This window comes from Lagenorhynchus albirostris, chromosome 19 (genome assembly GCF_949774975.1).
Source record: "Lagenorhynchus albirostris chromosome 19, mLagAlb1.1, whole genome shotgun sequence".
Taxonomy (NCBI): Eukaryota; Metazoa; Chordata; class Mammalia; order Artiodactyla; family Delphinidae; genus Lagenorhynchus; species Lagenorhynchus albirostris.
The window spans coordinates 46,634,333-46,656,959 of NC_083113.1; the positions used below are offsets into that span (position 1 = coordinate 46,634,333).

Consider the following 22,627-nt stretch of genomic DNA (forward strand, 5'->3'; position numbering starts at 1 on the left):
TGGCATCCAAATTCATGAGAAAGATTGGCCTGCCTGTAATTTTGTTTTCATGAAATGCCTTTGTCTTTGGTCTGAAAAAACAAATTGGTCTCATAAAACAAGTTGAGAATTATTCTCTTTTAAAACTCTCTCTGGAAAAATTTTTTTAAGATTCATGTTATTTTTTCCTTAAATGATTGAAAAATTCATTGTTCAAGCCATTCGGGTCTAGAGACTTTTAAAAATGGATTCAGTTTCTTTAGTAGATATAGATCTACTGAGATGTTTCTATTTTTTCTTAGTAATTTTTGGTAAACTTTTTCAAAGAATTTTCCCATTTAATCTAAAATTTTAATTTGCTGGCGTAAAATTGTTTATAATAATATAATCTGTGTAATGTCTTTAGGACCTATAGTGATATCTCCTCTTTCATTATTGATATTGGTAATTTGTATCTTTTTATTTCTTGATCTGTATTGTTAGGGCTTTATTCAGAGAACCAACTTTTGATGATTTTCTCTATTGTTCATTTCTTTTCAATATCATTGATTTCTACTCTTTATTATTTCATTCCTTCTACTTTCTGTAGGTTTAATTTGTTGTACTTTTTCTAAACCTTAGGAGAGATGCTTAGAGCACTGATTTTTAACCTTTCATCTTATCTAATATATGCATTTAAGTCAATAAATTTTCCTCCAAACCTGACTATATCTTCAGCCCATATGTTTTTATATGTTTCATTTACATTAACACATAATTGACAATATTTTAGAATTTCCATTTTTACATCTTCTTTGATCCATGGGCTACTTAGCAGTGTGTTGCTTAGTATTTAAACATTTGGGAATTTTTCTAGTTTTCTTTTTGTTATTGATTTCCAGCTGAGTTCCACTAGTGACAGAAAACAAATTCTGTATGATTTCTATCTTCGAAAATAGTTGAGACTTAACATTATAGCCCAGAATGTGTTCCATTTGGTAAATGAGTGTACTTGAAAAGAGTACAAGTTCCTCAGATATCAATTAGGTCAAGTTTGTTAATAATCATATTGTTCAGTCTGTATCTCTACTAATGTTTTTCTTCTTATTTTATTAGTTATTGGAAGATGTCATTAAAATCCACAACTATGTGAATTTTCTATTTCTCTTTTTTTGGTGATATCAGTTTTCATTTTGTATGTTTTGAGGCTATGATGCTTGGTGTATATACATTTAGGTTTGTTATAACTTACTGTTGAATTAACTATTTTATCATTATGAAATGTTTCTCAATCATTTATAAGATTTCTGACATCAAAGACTGCTTGATCTGATATTTGTTTAGTACAGCAGCTTTCTTTTGATTGGTGTGTACGTAGTATATTCTATTCATCCTCTTTATTTCAACTTTTCGGTGTCCTCATATTTAACGTGTGACACTTGGGAGTATCACCAGGTTGTTTTTTAATCCAGTCTGAGAATCTTTGTCTTTTAATAGTACTCTTCAGTCCTTTTATGTTGAATGCAATTTCTGATATATTTGAGTTTGAATCTTCTGTTTGACTGTGAAGTAACTGTTACCTTTATGGAAAAATTATTAGCTGAATTTCAACAAAGACCTTTGTGTTATTAGTGTTACTAGTGGATGAAAGTGAAAAAATATGACTTAATAAACTCAGTCAGTGATATATTTCTTCCATCTGGATCTCCATGTCTTTGTGAGGTATCATTTTTTGTTTATGTCAGCCCCTAAAATGAAGTATTGGAAAAATTTGTGGCCTTAGAATTACCTTTTTCAGATGACTATATCACAACATTTTAAACCAGGAGTTTAAAAAAGAATGAAGGTTAGTCAATGTTTTAGCTCTCACTAAAATAATTAATTGTTGGTAAATTGGTAAATATATCAAATAAATTATCTTTAAAATATTATCATCATCCTTTTAATATTTTTGGTTGTATTTTTAATGCAATTGACATGTGACTATTCTAGTATATGGGTATAATTTATAAACAAACAAGTTTATATATGTTGGGGGTATAATGTCAAAATATTTTACTTGGTTGAGTTTTGAGACCAACAGGCTTAGATTGCCCATGGATCAATAGAATCAACACTTGAAAGAAGACTTCAGTGATAATCTAGTCCTTAGATTTGTTTGCATGTGTAAAACTGAAGCCCTAAGAGATTAAGTGGTTTGCCCATGACTCATATAACTAGTCAGAAGCACAGTTAGAACCCACGCTCAGGGACTTCCCTGGTGGCGCAGTGGTTAAGAATCCGCCTGCCAATGCAGGGGATACGGGTTTGATCCCTGGTCCAGGAAGATCCCACATGCCATGGAGCAGCTAAGCCCTTGCGCCACAACTACTGAGCCTGCGCACCTAGAGCCTGTGCTGTGCAACAAGAGAAGCCACTGCAATGAGAAGCCCGCACACCACAACGAAGAGTAGCCCCTGCTTGCCACAACTAGAGAAAGCCCATGTACAGCAACAAAGACCCAACGTAGCCAAAAAAGTAAATTAAAAGAAAAAAAAAAGAACCCACACTCAGACTCTCAACTCACGTGTAGTGCTTTTTCCTCTATAGTGGATCATCTCCCTAATCTCTTGTATTACTACCTGTGCATTTTTACTCCCTTAATCTGTTGACTTTGAAATGCAGCCACGTTCTCCCAGTGGCCCTCAATCTGGATTTTACTTTTATGGAAATATTTGGATTGACACCCATACTTACATTTATAGTCCTGTGCTAAAGGAAATGAGTATTTGTGTATTAAAATTTAATCATGCATGGAAAAGTTGATTTCCATACCCTGAGGTGCTGGTGTCAAATTTGATTTATGAATAAAGTCATTTTCTAAAGATTGCAGATAGAGGTAAACTGTCTTGTAGCATTTTCCTTACATGAAATGAACTGCTGATAAGGATATGCTTTCATCTTTATTGTGCCTTATCAATGACCAGGACCTATAACCTTTTATTAGTGAAAAACATTAATGACTACCTAAACCCAGTTAATCACAGAGCTTTTCCAAGCAGCCTTGACCATTGGCTTCTCATTTCACTAAATAAGCATCTTACTGAAATTTCTGCAGCTGTTTGAAGTATGAATTGATTTGAGGAGGGAAATTTAGCATCGGTTTTTCTTCATACTTCTTCAATGTTCCAGAAGGAGGAACATTGATACTCCTCAACAGGAAGTACTCAATCACATTTCTAACAGTTGTGTTTATGCCCTTCCATTGCTGGTCCTCCACTGGATATATTCTTGATTAAATGCAGCTGGGAGATTTTGCTTTCTTGACAACCAGAGTTTGAACCAGTGCTCTAGTAATTAAGGAGGTCAAGTGTAAATTTCACCAATATCTAATACTTTACTCATTAGCATTTTCCTAAACCAGAACTCTCCCCTCCTTTCCTCCTGTGTATGCCCTTCTGTAGTAAAATCAAGCTTATTCAAGCAATCGATTTTACCCCAGGAATGATTTAGTTACCTTTTTGTTATAGTCTAAAACTTTCAGAGAAAAAGCTGAAGTAACTTGGTACCTTTTACAAACTAATCTGTCCAGAGGAGATTAAGGATACAATTTCTCAAGGCTACATTGATTAACAGTGAAACAAAACAAAAACCAAACTAAAACAAAATCAGAGCGAGTAAATTAGTTCTATCATTTCATTAAAACTGAGAGGTGAAAATATTGACTATTAGGAGATAAATAAATGGTTAGTTGCTTAAGTTTTACACTTTTCAACCGGGTATTGAGAAACTTTATGTAATCTAAGAATTCAAGCAAATATTAATATTTAGAATAGGCTTTAAAAAAAGACAGTCTTACTGAAATTTCGGTTACTTAAATGAGCACTAGAAGTAGGAGCATAGCAGTGTTTTTTCTTTAATACCAGGTGAAGTTGCTGTCACTTAGAAGTGACATTAGCTACTGGTATAATTAGGAAATAGAGCTAATGTACTTATTCAGTATTTTTTTTAAAGTATTAGGTCTCTTACTGAAGGGGAGATATTTCAATTCATGGATCAGAAGTTGGCAAATAGGCTCTTTTCCCCAAAGATGTGATGATGTATTGTTATTAAATATACAAGCAATCATAATATTAGTACTTCACAGAGCAGCTTTATGGTCAATTATATATTTTACTCTAATAAACCGTGAAGAAATTCTTTTTTTCCTCCTAAAGGCTAATAAACAAGTACCAAAATATAATATAGTAATTGAGCATGATATGATATCTTGCAGTTGAAACTGTTAAATAATATGTATCTGAATATACCCGTGCAAACTTACCTGTATGAGCTTTGTGTCAATTGTGCGATTATTATAATGAATTACAAACATGTGCCATTATAATTATAAAATCTAGCAAAACATAGTTGTCGTAAAAGACCCAAATGTTTTTAAAATGGCTTTAGAGCCAATGCTAATATTCCTTGACCTAGTTTTCTTTCCTTTGTCTCTTATTCAACAGTTTAGGTTAGGGAATGGCAGAAGATATACTGATGGTCAGAGATTGTTTAGGGAAGTGGAATGTTTTCGAAAATTACATAACAAGGGAAGACTCTCAAGTTATTAGGTGTTAGTACTTAAAGGGACATTAGAGCCCATCTCTGTAACTCCCTTCATTTTAGAGGTGAGTAAACTGAGGCCCAGAGGCTTAAATGACTATACACCGAAGTACAGGTCTTTGGCCCCCTCTGAGGCCAGCATGCTTTCTATAATCCTAAACTGCTTTCTGTGCAGATTAAGAATACCGATTTTGGCATTGCCACTGGTGTGCTGGCTAAGCCCAGTCAAGTTGCTTAATTTGTTTCCTGAACCCTTTAGAGAAGGAGCACTTCCAAAGAAGTTTGATTCAGCAATTCACTTGAGTGGTGAATTTGACCCTGCTGTGACCAGGAGAGGAGAAACACTCTTTCCATCAACTTGCCAGTTCCCTAGAGAATCTGTGGCTCTACTCATATATTTTATTTACTGTGTCCTCCGTTGTCTGAAAATAACTGAAACCACAGTATGAAATGTATTGTGTATATAGCTAGCTTCACATTTTCTGGGTAAAATTAGTTTTGTTCATATTGGTTTTTGCTTGACTGATAGTAGCAAAACTTGCAAGAAGTAATGAGACCTTCCACAAAATGTGTCTTTATTAAAACATAATAAATGACTGTGGCTAACCTCATCTACAGGGACTGCAGAATTCAACCTCAGAAACTGAAAAGAAACTATAGTGGTAACTGGCACTTCAAGGGCACAGAAAATACTAATGATGAGGCACAGCAAATTCATCCATTCTCGCAGGCATAATACCCTTTCCAACCTATCAGTCGTCTAAGTAGCGGCGGAGAGGGACCCTATTTAAGATTGTCTTCATGAAAGTGGGTGTGAAAAGCAAGTTCTTCCACAGCTATGGGGGAAGACAAGAGTTATTGCTTCCTTCACTTTGTGACCTGATGACTTTTGGAAGATAGTAGTGAAAAAATCAATATTAAATGGTTCTTGAAAAGAAGACAGTGGCTCTTGTTATATTTCTGGGAAGGAACGTTTTGCAGTGTGCAACTCAAATTGATGACATTAGTCTCTCTGACCCCTAGATTTTTATGAAATAAGTTAAGCTCTTGAATCCTTTTCCTTGATTAGTTTTTTTTTTTTTTTTTTTTTGCGGTATGCGGGCCTCTCACTGTCGCGGCCTCTCCCGCTGCGGAGCACAAGCTCCGGACGCGCAGGCTCAGCGGCCATGGCTCACAGGCCCAGCTGCTCCGCGGCACGTGGGATCCTCCCGGAACGGGGCACGAACCCACATCCCCTGCATCGGCAGGCGGACTCTCAACCACTGCGCCACCAGGGAAGCCCCTTGATTAGTTTTTTAAACAATGAAATATTTCAAATATGTGCAAAAGCACAGAAATAAGGTAATCAACAACCATTGTATTTTAACACATCTCAACATTTTGCTATATATGTTTCTTTCAGATGTTTTATTTTATGGATAACTAAATTGATTATAGATTTGGAGTCGCTTTGTTATTCTTTCCTGATTTAACTCCCATGTATTAATCCTCAGGGGAGCTGTACTGGGTGCATTTTAATGCCATTCCTACATATTTACTTATCCATAAACAATACATACCATTGTCTTGAATAGTTTTAAACTTCACATAAATGGTATTATACTGTATATACCATTTCCCATCTTGACTTTTTCATTCAACATTATGTTTTAAGGATTTTAACACGTGGATATATAGCTGTGATTCATTTTAACTAATGCGACACGCTCCAGCATATGAAAATACTGTAATTTATCTATTCTCCTATTAAATATTAGGATGTTCCTAGTTTTTTGCAATTACACACTATGCTGCAGTGAGTGTCTTTGTGTATGTCCTGTGTAGCTGTGTGAGATTGTTCTTAGGGATAAATAGCTAGAAGTGAAATTGCTGAGTTATAAGGCAAATGTATCTTGAGCTTTACTGGATACTAAATTGATTGGTCAAGTGGTTGTACCAATCTGTATTTCCATCAGTAGTATATGAAAATTCTTGTTTTTCTATGTGCTTGCCAATATACTGCCAAAACAGCATTGTCAAACGCTTTGATATTGGTTAATCTGATGGTTATGAAATGGTATTTTATTCTATTTTTATTTCATTTCTCTCATTACTAGTGCTATCTAGCACCTTTACATGTTTTCTGGATGCCCTATAGTCCTTTTAACATTACAGTTTTGGATGAGTAATGTAATCATATGGTCAAAAATTAAAGCAGTATTTTAAAGGTATATATTGAAAGGTGCTATTTCCATCCTACCTCATTCACCTGACCCTTCTTTCATTTTATTGCTTTCTTGTATACTTTTCCAGTGCTTTTATACAAATAGATGCAAACGTGAATGTATATTCTTACTTTCCCACCTTACACAAAAATAAAATACTATGTAAATTGTTCTAAACCTTGCTTTTTACACTTAATCATATATATTGGGGATCTTTCCATATTACTGGGTACTTTTTTATACCTGCACAGTATTCTGCTTCTAGGTGTAGCACAGATTATGTAACCAGCCTTCTCTTGATGAGTGCTCTGGCCTTTTCCACTCTCTTGTTATTAAGAACAATGCTGTAATGAATACCCTTCATCTTGTTCTGACTTATCTATAGGATAAATTCCTAGAAGTGGGCCATAGGATAGTTTTATAATTTTGATAGATATTTTGATCCGTGCCACCAAATTCACTCCATGGACTGGGGAAGAATAATACCATTTTGCATTCCCACAGGGTGTATAAGAATGCCTTCTCCCCACATTCTTGACTATAAATTATGATCTAAAACTTTTGTTTTACAGTCTGATGGGGAGAAATGGTATGTAAATACATCTTTAGTTGTATTTCTTTTATTATGAGTTGATGCTCAAATTGAGCATCTTTTAGTACATATAAGGGGCCTTTATGTTTCTTTTTTTGCAACTCTATCCCATTCTTCTATTGGATTGTCTTACTGATTTCTAAGAGCTATTTATGTAATGGGTGATTTAGTCTCCATGTCTAAGATATGAATTAAGTATTTTACCTAGTTTTCTTTTGTTTTTGCTTATGACTTTTTGTGCCATGCAGAATTTCTGTTTTCATTTTTATGTAATCAAATTTCTTAATTTTTTAGGAGGGATCTGGATTTTGAGCCACAGTTAGAAAACTTTCCCCCTGAAAGCAATGAAGAAGTTTTTCTGTGTACTCTTCTACTTTTGTAGTTTCATATTAAACATTTAAATATTTTATTCACTTGGCTTTATCTGATGTTAAATGTGAGGTATGTTTTTCCGTATGGTTACCAAGTTGTTCCAATAGCACTTTTTTAAAAAACAAAGTTTGTCAATACACCAGTGATTCAAGATGCTGCCTTTATAATATAATGAATTCCAATGTGTATTTGGGTCTTTTTTGACTTTTTATTCTATTCCATTGATCTGTCTCTTTATGCTGTCTTAATTACTTATACTATGTTTTAATTCTATCAGTTCCTATTTTATTGAGTTTTTAAATTAAAAAATATATTTTGAATTTTGTCAAATTCCTTTTCAGCATCAATGGAGAAGATCATATATTTTTTCTTCTTAGATATATTCTATATCAGTAGGGTTTCTAATAGTGAGCCATCTTCACATTCCTGAAATAACATCCACTTGATTGTGAAGTCTCATTCTTTTAATGTGCTCATGAATTATGATTGCTAATTTTTTATTTAGGATTTTACATTAATATCTGTAAGTGTAATCGGCCTATATCTTGGCCTATTTATTTTATCTTTGTCAGGTTTTGATAACAATGTTATACTGAAAATACAATATTGGAAATTAAAAAATAATCATGTTAGTTTACCAGTAGAGTAGACAGAGCAGAAGACAGGATTAGTGAACCTGAAGACAGGTCAACAGGAAATGCCCAAACTGAAGCACAGAGAAAAACAAAGAAGAATGGGGATGAGATGCGGTAGGGAGAAACAAAACAGAAAAAGCCATGTGGGACACAGTCAAAAGGTCAGCATATATGTAATTCGAGTCCTAGAAATAGGGTAAAGAATGGGGTACAAAGATATTTAAGAGATAATGGCTGAGAATTTTCCAAAAATGATGAATGACATTAATCCATGGTTTAATGGATTAACAAATCCATTAATTAACAAATCCATTTAATTAAACAAAGCGCAGCAAACCCTTAGTGATACAAATACTGCTGAAAACCAAAGCAAAGGGAATATCATAAAAGTAGCTAGAGAAAGAAAAACACATTACCTTAAAAGGAACACTAATAATACTGATGGCAAACTTGTCAGCTGAAATTATGGAAGCCAGATTATAGTAAAATGGCATTATGCAAGTGCTGAAAAGAAAAAAGGCTAATTAAGAATCCTTTACGCATTGAAAATATCCTTTAAAAGTGAAGACAAAACAAAGACATTTGTAGACCAAAAAATGCTGAAAAACTATAGAATTCTTTGTTGGCATTGTTTTCCCCTTCATCATTTTGAAGAAGCCATCCTATTGTTTTTTTAGTTTCCATTATTTCAGTTGAAAAATTAGCTGTAATCCTAACCATGGGTCCTCTGAGATAATCTTTTTCCCTCTCGCTGCTTTTAGTATTTTCTCTTTGTCTTTGATTTTCTTTAGTTTCACTGCAATATGTTTATGTATGAATTTCTTTTAATTTATCCCAGTTGATGTTCATTGCACTTTTTGAATTGTAAACTGATGTCGTTAATCAATCCTAGAAAACTCTTAACCATCATCTCTTGAAATATTGTCTTTGCTTCATTATCTCTTTCCTTTTCTTCTGAGCTTTCAGTTAAACACTTCTACACCTTCTCACTTAATCTGCCTCATCTTTTACCCATTCATTTTGCATTTCCATTTATTTTTAATTCTTCATATTGACTTTTGTATTTTCTGAACCATTTCACTATTTTTTCAGAAAATTGATAACATTATCTTATTGAGTATATTCTTAGAGTTTTTAAAAATTTAAGTTGTTTTATTTCTATTAGAGCCTAGAGTGTAGCTCTTTTTCAGATTTTCTAGATCTTTTTAAAATTTCCTATTCCTTGGATAGAGCTTCAAGTGCATCCTTTGTTTCTTTAAACTACTAAGCATAGTTGGTTCTAGTATCTGATTCTTTGTGGGTCTGCTTCTATTTTTCTTGTATATGCAGGTTCTAGCATATGGAGTTTTGTTTCTTTGCATGCCTGGTTATGTTTGGCTTTTTAAAAAAAATGTTGAACAATTTGAAACTTTGGATGGAGGTACCTTACTCCAAAGAGAAGTGGGTTCCTTCTTCCAGGTTTCTGAAGGCAAAACTAGTCCATGACCACCAAATTCAAGGCGCAAAGTTCTCTGAAAGACTTAGATGCCAGCATAATATTTAACTCTGAACTAGGACTAGTCTACTTCCCATTTACCCTCATTTTGAGGGCACAGTCCTTTGAGGATCAGCTTATTGTGGGGACATCCCTTTTTTTGCCTTAACCTCCCCCTTTGGTTGGTAGGCTTAGGGCTTTGATTTCTCTCTCTCTTGACCCCACACGAATGATAGCTTCTTTGATGAATGATCAAAGAACGATATAACACACACACATGTGTGTGTGTATAAAATCAATTAATACATGAAAAAATGTTTAACATCATCTATAATTAAGAGTATGCAGGGGACTTCCCTGGTGGCGCAGTGGTTGAGAATCTGCCTGCCAAAGCAGGGGACACGGGTTCGAGCCCTGGTGCGGGAAGATCCCACATGCTGCGGAGCAACTAGGCCCGTGTGCCACAACTACTGAGCCTGCGCGTCTGGAGCCTGTGCTCCGCAACAAGAGAGGCCGCGATAGTGAGAGACCCGCGCACTGCGATGAAGAATGGACCCCGCTCTCCGCAACTAGAGAAAGCCCTCGCACAGAAACGAAGACCCAACACAGCAAAAATAAATAAATAAATTTATAAAAAAAAAAAAAAAAGAGTATGCAAATTAAAGCAGCAAGTTTTCACTCATCAGACTTAAATTTAACTCATCAGAAAGCTTAAAAGTTGACAAGAGTGCATACCTTTATTTGGGAAGGAAGTACATGAAAATATTAACAATTCTTAACTCTAAAAAGCAGGCCTGGGATTGAGTGAAGGAGAGGAAGATGTTTTCTTTTCATGGTGTATGCTCTTATAGTACTTAAAGTTTTTACTTCATGTACATATTTTTTAATAAAAATTTAAAATGCCTAGATACTTACTTTTTAAAAATATATATTTATTTATTTATTGGCTGCATTGGGTTTTCATTGCTGGGCACGGGCTTTCTCTAGTTGCGGAAAGCGGGGCCTATTCTTCATTGCTGCGCGCAGGCTTCTCATTGCGGTGGCTTCTCTTGTTGCGGAGCACAGGCTCTAGGCATGCGGGCTTCAGTAGTTGTGGCACATGGGCTCAGTAGTTGTGGCTCGCAGGCTCTAGAGCTCAGGCTCAGTAGTTGCGGTGCACGGGCTTAGTTGCTCCATGGCATGAGGGATCTTCCCAGACCAGGGCTTGAACCTGTGTCCTCTGCATTGGCAGGTGGATTCCTAACCACTGCACCACCAGGAAGTCCCCTAGATACTTACTTTTTATTTAAACTTTGGGGAAGATGTTGCTGTGTTCAAAGTGATTGGGCCTAGAAAACATTTGTACCGTATAAAGGGTTATCAATTTACTAAGTGGTGCTCAGTTCATATAGTCATGAATGTAGCAGAAATATTTGCTAAAAAATAAAGTCCAAGTGATTAGGCTTTCTGGTTCTGATTAAAATGGTAACAGCACAGATCAACAGAACATTGATGATATTTAAGTATTTCCTTTTTCTACTTTGACGTCAGACTGAGGCACCTGCTGTGACATTGCAGAGATCAGATAGAATATAGTTTGTAGCTTTGTGTCTTCTTGGAAGTCCCAGGGGCCTCATTTATATACCTAGAATCAAGGCAATTGGTGCATCCTGAATGAAGTCAAGGCCTTAAATTACTATGCTGAACAAAGGTGTTCTTAACATTTAAAAATTTAAACATAACTTTTGTCTTTCTGTGTTTTTCTTTCTTTGTAACCACTATCCAGAGATAGTGTTGTTTTGTTTTAATTGCTGTTGTTTAGGAATGTGGTTCCCTTTTTTTTCCTTTGAGTTTAAACTGTTATTTATTATTATTATTTTTAACATCTTTTTTGGAGTATAATTGCTTTACAATGTTGTGTTAGTTTCTGCTGTATAACAAAGTGAATCAGCTATATCTATGCATATATCCCTATATCCCCTCCCTTTAGCATCTCCCATCCGCCCTCCCTAGGGATGTGGTTCATTTTAAATATTTGGTTTTCTATTAATGAAGTTATTAATGCTTCCTTCCTGATCCCCTTTGTTTGGACTTAGATCCTCTCATGCTGAGCAGCTCTTCCCAGATGTACTGGGTGCAGTTAATTTAAGAAATCCAGCTCATGCTTGCAATAAAGATGAGGCTAATGGTTATAATTCTACAACTCAGGTGCCCCCATGGTCAGGTTGTCGGATTTTAAACTACTACAAAGAAGAAAAAGACTGGTAGCACTCACCACAACAATTCATATTTTATGTATTTTTTACAATAACCAAGCAAGATAGTTTTTCTCTATAACTGTACCAAACATAACATTTCAGGTTTCTGATCATGTCTGATCTCTGACTGATGTGGGGGGGGTGGGGGTAGTATGAAATGTCTAATGCTTGTGCTATATATTCCCTAATGTCACCTTGGGGGAAAAATAGCCTAGTAGCATAGTTCTAGAATAAATCTCAAAGTGTATTTATACTTTGTTAATTTCTAGGTGAAAAAGTGTTTATATCTATGTATGGAGCTGCTATAGACATGAACATAAGGCTGGACAAGAATTCCTTGATCCTTGAGAAAACTTACCTATCTCTGGCCAATCAGCGAACTCTAACTATTCACAACCGCAGTAACATCATTGCCCATTTCCAGTGGAAGATATTTGCTACACAGGAAGAGGAAGACCGAGAAAAGTATAGGTTTGTAAGAAAAATCACTATCTATACGCTATCTATATAATTTGGGGGAACATGAAACTTAGTTATGAAAATTCTGTGACTTTTGTGGTTTCTAACTCACTCAGTGTCAAATTTATTATAACTTGGGTCCCGTGTACAATGCTCCCTTTTTCATTTAAAGAACCGGAGCTGAGCTATGTGGAACACAACATTGTCCATCCTCAGTTAATCTTATCCCAGTTTTAATTTATCAGTAGCTAAACTCCTGGATTTTAAAGACCAAATACATCATTCTTCACTATTCTCTCAAAACTAATCTATATGTCTTTATTTCTTTTCATAACCCTAACTAGATCGATCAGTTTTCATAGGGATTCTAAAAATAATCTCTTTTGGATTGGGATCAGTGTGGCCTTTTTATTTTTTTTCTTCAGTGAAAAGGTACTTTCAGAAATATGAAGAATGGGGAAAAAGAGGGCTTAGATTTAATGGCTTTTATATTTTCAGTTTTAGTAGCATTCTCAATCCCTGCTAACCATATAATTTAATAGTGATTTCTTGTTGCTATCTTTAATCTACCGCTTTTTCAAATGATACTTCAGGCAGTGGAGAAAATTAATAAAATGGAAAACCAAACTGTTTTAATTAATCTCATCACTGTTAAATTTTGAATATTTCTTTTTACTGAATCTGTCCTTGATTACTGTAATTCCATTTGCAATTTTATCTTCTTCCATCCTCCCTGAATTAGCTCTTTTGCTGCTTTCATTGGAATTTATTTCAGCCTTTTTAATTTGCCTCTCCATTTTCATTAAAGATTAGCCCTGGGAAGCTTCAAAGCTTTGTTTAAAACCAAGTTAGTATGTGATAAAAATAAAAGTCTTAGGTCTAGGGAAACCAGGCAGAAATCCCCCAGTGTGCTGTCCATAATTGAATCAGAAGGAGCTGTGACAGTGATAGGACACAGTGGACCAGAAGCTTTATCATTCAGACAATGAGCTTTAATCACCAGATTGCCCCTGTGCCATCTTTAAAAAGTGAGAAAAGAAAAGCCTTTCCTGCCTAAAAACTTCATTTTGCCTCATGGTATAGATACCAGTAGTTTAAAAAGGCAAGAGGAGACTACTCATCCACGGTTTCATCTGTCCTGATTCTTCAGCTGACATGTATGTACCAACAATCAGAATGGTCCAGGCATGTTTAAAGATAAGATAGGAGAGCAGGTACAAATAAAGAAACAGCAATAAAAGTAGTGTTTCAATATCCTACTTGTGCTGTGGGCATAATTTTTTGGGGAGAATGAGTATATACTATCAGAGGGAAAGCCAGCTTTAATTTCAACTATGTCTTTGTGTTTGACCAAATGTATAGCACGTGATTGATGCCATGCCTATGTCCAAAAAATATTTACAGAAGTTAATATCAACAGTGAAACTCAGGAAAAATTCAAACCAGTTGCTATCAGAAATGCTTAAGGTATAGAGAATATAATTTCAAACACACGTGGATGGACTTTCGCCCCCCCCCCACTTCACCTCCTCCAACACTCATGGCTCTATCTCTAATATTATCCTTGAGTCTTATTCTTCCTTTTCTCTTGCATTGTCTTTCTTTCACTGTCTCTTTTGCTCTTTCTATTAGTTCCCCTAGCAGTTTTTTTGTAGCAAGGGAACAATATTGAAGAGCACTTTCATAACCATAATTGGAAGCCCAATTTTATCATCTTGGATCATGCCCCTCCCTTAAACAATGAAGTTGAAGAGTGACTTCAGATGGCTAAATAAGAATACCTTGCTGTGTGTGGGTGACACACGGCGACATAACTCATGTTCCTGCAAACTGGATTGGTTGATCTAAGTGAAGAGTCTATTGAATATTCTGTTCCATGCCCTCTCCCTACCCCTCTCTTAGGGCCAGATGCCTAATCTCTTATTTGACCAGGTGTGTCTTCTCTCCCATGCCTCTCTTGTTTCTGGATACATTCCCAAGCATGCCACAAGTTTCATATTATTAGCCATGGATTCTTGTCCTGGATGCAACTAGCCATGAAACACCCATCCTCTCAGAAAGCAAAGCAAAGAAAGAGGTTTGCTCTTTACTGAACATTTGGTTCCTGTCTTTGGATAGCTGCCCCTTTGGTGGGTGGCTGTGCTCTTGCTGTGGGTGTAGGCCCTCTCCTCCTCCCTCTCACAAACCCTTAGGTTGTCTCTTAGGCTCACAACAGTGGCAGATAAAGCAGAATGTTCTTGGATTGCTTTCTTGTGGGCAAAGGTTTGCTCATCCCTGGGAAGCAGCAGTGAGCTCTTTAGCTAATGGTATAAACTCTCTCTTGAGCTCCCCAGCAAGGCCAGTGCAGGAATCCCTGGAATAATCTTTTTAATGTTTGACTCTCCTGCTCCTAATGGTGAGCAACCTCTTCCTTTTCTCCTCTTCCCTCAGCAGCCTCTGTAGTTAATGTGCAGAGCGAAAGGTCCACATTTGTCCTGAACTTGGAACAGAGATGATCTAAATGGGCTCATGTATACTTTGAGAGATTAAAGTTTCCCTTTGCAGCACCCAAATGACCTAAGATTTTAAAACTTCAGTGTATATTTTTAAGTGAGACTCAAGAGCCTGCCCACTGCTTTCCAGTTATAACATGGCTTAAAACTCGTCCCAAGGCATTCAGCTACAGGGGCTGAAAGTTGCTCCTTGGTGGTTTCAAGAATTCTAATTGCTTTAGTATTATGGATGTCCTCAAGACCCTATTCCAGCCATCATGGTTTCTTGTTCTCCAGCATCTTGATGATGTTCCTGAGCAAAGACTTGGACGTCTCTTCTCCCAGTGGGGGAATTTCAGCCCTACTGAGTCCTATTCCTTTCTGGCAGTTTATACTTTCCATTCTAGGAAGGATGACTTCCTCTTTCCTACCAAAACACGTTGGTACAAACTTTAGGACACATGTCCAGATTTGGGGGCCTTGGGCTAATCTCAGGCTCCAGACCCTGACAATGAAGATGTTATTTCCCCTAGGAAGAAGTTCTGGGCTTAAAATTTTTTTCCATTTTTTTTAAACCTTAGGAATCAGATATAAGAACCTTTAAAAATCATCTTTTAGGTCTCTCCTGATACTTTTCTGAGAGTTGCAGAAATTAATCTCTTCAAAAACTGGTGCTGAATTCTTTCCTCCTTACTTCTTCTGTCTTGGCCTGAAGGATTATAAAACATCCTACAAGATTCTTTCATCCTCATTTTCATCACAGTTTATTATATTCAGAGACTTGGCATGGGCGTTTGAGGATTTCTGCTCCCTATTTCTCCATCAAGGTTATGACCATTGTCTCAATAGCAACTGCTCTAATTCTAGATCTGCTCTGTGGAAGAACTGTAGAATCCTCAGTGGAGCCCCCCCACAAAGTGATCAGCATAGATGTGTTCCAAAACATTCCAGTGTTGGAAATGACATGTTTCTCTAAATAAATCAGTTTTATTTGAGCTTTGAGCCTGCCACCCAGGCTCCAACTTAATCTCAGTTGTGGTTGGGGAGCCCTTCCCTTTCCTAATCATAAAAGAATCTGAAGACTTGAGTGGTACCTGATAAACAGGAAGAGGACCTCTAGTCCTCATTTTATAACAGGCATCAGAGTTGTTGTGTGTCCAGGGTCACACAGTCCATCTGAGGGTGGATGGCTCCATCCTTTCCTTGCCAGGTGTGGACATGGGAGTATTTCTGCCAACCATGATGGCCAAGGTTCTTAGTTTTTAATCTCCTCAGCATCCAGTTACCACCTCTTAGGGGTGTTGTAAAGGAGCAGGGTGCAGGTCTCTAGGAACTCAAGGTAAGGGACAATACTAGTTCAATGCTACTGTACTTGAGACACAAGGGTTCCCCATTGAGTATAGTCCATTAGCTGGACTGTAGTTGATGCCTGAAGGTGATGGGTATTCGGGCTAGCAGACCATTTGCAACATGGGTTAAATCCATGGTTTTACTGAAAGAGAAGGTTGTGTGATATTACACTCTCTGATGAGAGGTCTCTTCGTCTGTAAAACAGAACCACCTCTGAATTCAAGAGACCATGAGTATCAGCACAACAAGATGGCAAAACAATAGACTGAGGTATATAGAAGTCCTTGTTGGAGTCAGCCCAGCTTAAGGTGGTATTGCACGTTCCCTTCTTAGACTCTCAGCCTTGGCTCTAATTCTGCATAGAGGGCAAAGAGGATGACATCTGGTGTCCACCCCCCCATGCGTTATACAGCTGTCACTGATACAAGAGTCCCAGCAGCGTGGGAGAAGAGCATCATTTGGGAATTTTTGTTTTGTCCTCTTTTGTTTTCTGGTGTAAGGGCTGAGTTAATCATACTCCTCAGTTCATAGAGCATTATCATCCTTGGTCCACATGAAGCATTTTATCCCCACACCCCATTTCCATTAACCCCCCTAAGTAAATGTAATGTATATGACTCTCATTATTTATTTAACCAATACTTCAATCCGTTACATCGAATTTACCCACTTTTTTTAGTATTATTGCTAGAACTTTGATGAACCTCTTTGTTGCTCTTTATTTACATCCATGATTGTTTTTTTTGAGAACTTATTCCTAAGGAATAGATATCAATAAATTCCACTTGCAGGAATACATGGTTTCCTTTCTTTCTGTGGACTGAGCTGTCTTTAATTTGCCCTGCCCTGCCCAGCAATATAAAAGGACAGCTGCTCTGGCTACCTTGTACACTGCTTCCCATCTAGCAATAAAAAGGGAGCACAGAATGCTTTCTTCCTTGGGACCAGAACATACTGAACCTATTTCTTTGACTTCTTTATGCTATGTGACCAAAGGATCCTGAACACAAAAGTTATTTAAAAAAGAGTTATTTGACATTGCTGAGCATGTGGTTTGTGTGAAGTCATTTAGAAAATAGGGCTGGGACTGGAATTCAGTGACCCTAGCCTCTCAGTCAGTACTCACATTACTAAATAATTTCTCTCTCACCACTGGTAATACCAGTAAAATGCTGGGAAAATAGTCATGTATCCTGGGAGGAGATGAAATTCAGTCTTCAAAGTTCAGGTGAAGTAACAGACACCAGGAGTAATGTGAGCATAGCCTGAGTAACGAGTAGAATGTCGGGAAGGCTGCTTTTCTGACTTATCACAAGGGATATGAAGATCTAGAAAGAGAGAGAAAAAAAGGACGTGTCTCCAGGTGTAGTCTGAGCATTTTATAAGCTTGACAGCTTGGTAATTGCCTGCGGTTGATACAAGGAGAAAACTGGCATTTATTGAGCAACTGTTTTGTCCCAGGAACTATACCAGGTCCTTGATCACATTTAATTCTCAACATATCTTTATGATGGAGGAGCTCCTGTTCTTTCCATTTTATTGATGAAGGCACTGAGGCTTAGAGGATTTAAGTAACTCCTGAAGTCACAGAGTGAGTAAATAGATAGTAGAGTCAGTACCAAAACCTAGGCGTTGGGAGTTCCCTGGTGGCACAGTGGTTGAGAATCCACCTGCCAGTGCAGCCCTCGTCCAGGAAGATCCCACATGCCGTGGAGCAGCTAAGCCCGTGTGCCACAACTACTGAGCCTGCGCTCTAGAGCCCACGAGCCACAACTCCTGAGCCCGCATGCCACAACTACTGAAGCCCGTGCGCCTAGAACCCGTGCTCCAGAACAAGAGATGCCACCACAATGAGAAGCCCATGCACTGCTACAAAGAGTAGCCCCCACTCGCTGTAACTAGAGAAAGCCTGCGCCCAGCAACGAAGACCCAATACAGCCAAAAATAAATAAATTAATTAAAAAACAAAAACAAAAAAAGCTCTAGGCCTTGCTGGCTCCAGCTTCTGTTCTCTAGGTAATAACAGCTAGGAAGGAATTCAAGCTAAGCAAGTGTAGAAGAAATGAAATTGCACTTAAAGTGTGAGAGGCAGGATATATGTTAAATATTGAAAAAGCAGCCTGGAAAACACAATTACCTAAAAGAAAATATTTGTCCAAATATACTAAGGGCTCAGGAGTAAGCAAATGGGCATTGAGTAGGACAGGAAGCCTGGGAGCACTTCTTGAAGGAAGCAAGCTGAGGTTCTTGAGAGGTTAAAGTACAAGGTCACTCAGCTGGTATATTATAGATTCAGGGCAAGAAAGGACCACCCCAAGGTCATGGGTGAGACTATTTCCCAAGAGGATGGGCTGGTGGGGAGCCCTTTACAATGTTCTTCATGGGAGTATCAAAATGAATCTCACGTTTCTTGCTTTTTTTTAGGGTCTGTGATGATCTTACCAAAGAGGAAAAGAATGAGATCGACGGGTTTCTTGAGGAGTGCATTACTGATCCTTCACTACAACAGTGTCTTTCCTTTCTGTCCCGCACCTTTGAGAATCAGAGAAAGCTGGTTCAGGCAGATAGCATGCTCTTCTTGAATAATATTTTCAGTGTTGAGCCTCTGGTAAGCACATAAATACAGTCTGACCTTACAGTAAATGTAGTGGGGATGCAGGGCTTAATTTGATGGGATTACTCTCTCTGAGATTGATATGGTGAGTTCCAAGAGCATAAAGATTCCATCTGAGGAGCCTCATTGTCGTTATGAGACAGTGAATGAAGATTAATAGTAAGAACACTCAGAGGTTACGTTTATAGGTCACACTTTATATGCACCAGTCACTGTTAAACACTTCATATATATTACATACTTTATCTTGTTTGTATATATATTATCAGTTTTAATCAGTCCCCCATTCTACAGATGAGGAAATTAAGACTTAGAGAAATTTGATAACTTACTCGAGCCCAAACAATTAGTGTCAGTAGTTAGAAATTTATCCCTGATTAGCCTCACTGTAGAGCAGGGTTTCTCAACCTCTGCGCTATTGACATTTGGGGCTGGATAATTCTTTGTCCTGTACATTGTAGCATATTTAATAGCAGCCCTGACTTTTACCCATCGGATGCTAGTTGTGACAACCCAAACTCTGTCCAGATGTCAGATGTCCTCTGGTGGGCAAAATCACTCGGGTTGAAAACTGCTTTGTCCTTAATTCGCTCAATAAATAGTTATTGAGTGCATGTTCTGTACCAGGCACTGCGTATGTACCAGGCATCGATGAACAAAACAGACATAGTCCTTGACCTCAATGTCTATCTAGTGAGACCTGAGCCAGAGTTAGAACAGGATCTGTCTGATTCCACAGACGAAACTTTTTTTTTTAGGTGTACAACATAGTGATTTGATATTTTTATAGATTATACTCCATTTAAAGTTATTACAAAATAATGACTATTATCCCCTGTGCTATACAATATATCCTTGTTGCTTATCTTTTTTATACATAGTAGTTTGTATCTCTTAGTTTCATAACCCTATCTTGCCCCTCCCCCTTCTCTCTTCCCATTGGTATACACTAGTTTGTTTTCTATATCTATGAGTCTGTTTCTGTTTTGCTGTATACATTTGTTTGTTTTGTCTTTTAGATAATAACATATAGTATTTGTCTTTCTCCATCTGACCTATTTCACGAAGCATAATGCTCTCTAGGTCCATACACTTGTTGCACATGGCAGAATTTCATTCTTTTTTGTGGCAAAGTAATATTTCATTGTGTGTGTGTGTGTGTGTGTGTGTGTATCACATCTTCTTTATCTGTTCATCTATTCATGGACATTTGGGTTGCTTCCATATCTTGGCTATTGTAAATAATGCTGCTGTGAACATTGAGGTGCAAGTATCTTTTCGAATTAGTGTTTTCCTTTTTTTCGGATTATGTACCCAGGAGTGGAATTGCTGGATCATACAGTAGTTCTATTTTTAGGGTTCTGAGGAACCTCCATACTGTTTTCCATAGTGGCAGCTTCAATTTATATTTCCACCAACAATGTACAAGGGTTTCCTTTTCTCCACATCCTCTCTAACATTTGTAATATGTAGGCTTTGTGATGATAGCCATTCTGACAGGTGTGAGGTGATATCTCATTGTTTTTTTATTTTTTGCTTTGCATTTCTCTAATAATTAGTGATGATGAGCATCTTTTCACGTGCCTGTTAGCCATCTGTATGTGTTCTTTGGAAAAATGTCTGTTCAGATCTTCTGCCCATTTTTTTTTTTTTGCGGTACGCGGGCCTCTCACTGTTGTGGCCTCTTCCATTGCAGAGCACAGTCTCCGGGCACGCAGGCCCAGCCGCCACGGCTCACGGGCCTAGCCACTCCACGGCATGTGGGATCTTCCCAGACCGGGGCACAAACCTGTGTCCGCTGCCTCAGCAGGCAGACTCTCAACCACTGCACCACCAGGGAAGCCCCTTCTGCCCATTTTTAATCAGATTGTTTTTTTTGATATTGAGTTCTATGAGTTGTTTTTGTATTTTGGATATTAACTCCTTATCTGTCATGCCATTTGCAAATGTTTTCTTCATTCAGTAGGTTGTCTTTTCATTTTGTTAATGGTTTCCTTTGCTATGCAAAAGCTTTTAAGTTTCATTAGGCCCCATTTGTTTATTTTTTGCTTTTATTTCTTTTGCCTTAGGAGACAGATTAAAAAAAAATATTGCTATGATTTATGTCAAAGAGTGTTCTCCCTATGTTCTCTTCTAGGAGTTTTATGGTTTCTGGTCTTACCTTTAGGTCTCTAATTCATTTTGAGTTTACATGGTGTAAGGAAGTCTTTTAGTTTCACTCTTTTACGTGTAGCTGTCCAGTTTTCCCAGCACCACTTATTGAAGAGACTGTCTTTCCCCCACTGTATATTTTTGCCTCCTTTGTCATAGATTAATTGACCGTATGTGTGTGGGTTTATTTCTGGGCTGTGTATTCTGTTCAATTGATCTATGTGTCTGCTTTTGTACCAGCACCACACTCTTTTGATTACTGTAACTTTGTAGTATAGTCTGAGGTCAGGGAGCCTGATACCTCCAGCTTTGTTCTTTTTTCTCAAGATTGCTTTGGCTTTTAGGGGGTCTTTTGTGGTCCCATACAAATTTTAGGTTTACTCGTTCTAGTTCTTTGAAAAATGTCATGGGTATTTCGATAGGGATTATATTAAATCTGTAGATTGTTTTGGGTAGTATGGACATTTTAACAGTATTAATTCTTCCAATCCATGAATGCGGGATATCTTTCCAGTTATTTGTTTCATCTTCTATTTCATTCATCAGTGTCTTATAGTTTTCAGAGCACAGGTCTTTCAACTCGTTGGTTAAGTTTTCCTAGGTATTTTATTCTTTTTAATGCAATTGTAAATGGGATTGTTTTCTTGCTTTCTCCTTCTAATAGTTCATTATTAGTGTATAGAAAATCTACAGGTTTCTGCATATTAGTCTTATATTCTGCAACATTACTGAGTTCATTTATTAGCTCTAGTAGTTTTTTGTTGGAGACTTTATGGTTCTCTCTATATAGTATCATGTCATCTGCAAATACTGACAGTTTCAATTTTCCCTTCCAATTTAGATGCTTTTGTTTCCTCTTCTTGTATGATTGCTGTGGCTAGGACTTCCAATAGTATGTTAAATAGAATTGTCAAGAGTCTTGTCTTGTTCCTGATTTTAGAGAAATAGCTTTTAGCTTTTCACCACTGAGTATTATATTAGCTGTATATTTATTGTAAATGGCCTTTATTATGTTGGCGTATGTTCCCTTTATACCAACTTGGTTGAGAGTTTTATCATGAATGGGTATTGAATTTTGTTGAATGCTTTTTCTGCATCTATTGAGAGATGATCATATGATTTTTACCATTTGTTTTGTTAATGTGGCATATCACAGCAATTGATTTGTGTATATTGAACCATCTCTGCATCCCTGGAATAAATCCCACTTGATCATTATGTATGATCCTTTTTATATATTGTTGAATTTGGCTTGCTAATATTTTGTTGAGGATTTTTGCATCTGTATCCATCAGAGATACTGGCCTGTAATCTTCTCTTTTTTTGGTAGTACCTTTGTTTGGTTTTGGTATCAGGGAAATGGACTCATAGAATGAGTTTGAGAGTGTTCCCTCCTGTGCAATGTTTTGCAATAGTTTGAGAAGGATAAGTATTAACTCTTCTTTATATGTTTGGTAGAATTCCCCTGTGAAGCTGGGCAGTCCGGGACTTTTTTCTCTTAGACGTTTTTTGATTACTGATTCAATTTC

At 37.1% G+C, this 22,627-nt stretch overlaps 1 protein-coding gene across 2 annotated transcripts in view; it reads left to right on the forward strand.

Moving 5' to 3' along the window:
* Nucleotides 1-22,627, forward strand: part of HYDIN (HYDIN axonemal central pair apparatus protein) — a 354,255-nt gene that overhangs the window by 48,492 nt on the left and 283,136 nt on the right. For both annotated transcript variants that reach the window (XM_060129934.1, XM_060129933.1), the window contains exons 7-8: nt 12,323-12,524; nt 18,758-18,941. In XM_060129934.1, coding sequence (XP_059985917.1) covers nt 12,323-12,524; nt 18,758-18,941 — 386 coding nt within the window. The remainder of the gene's footprint in view (nt 1-12,322; nt 12,525-18,757; nt 18,942-22,627) is intronic.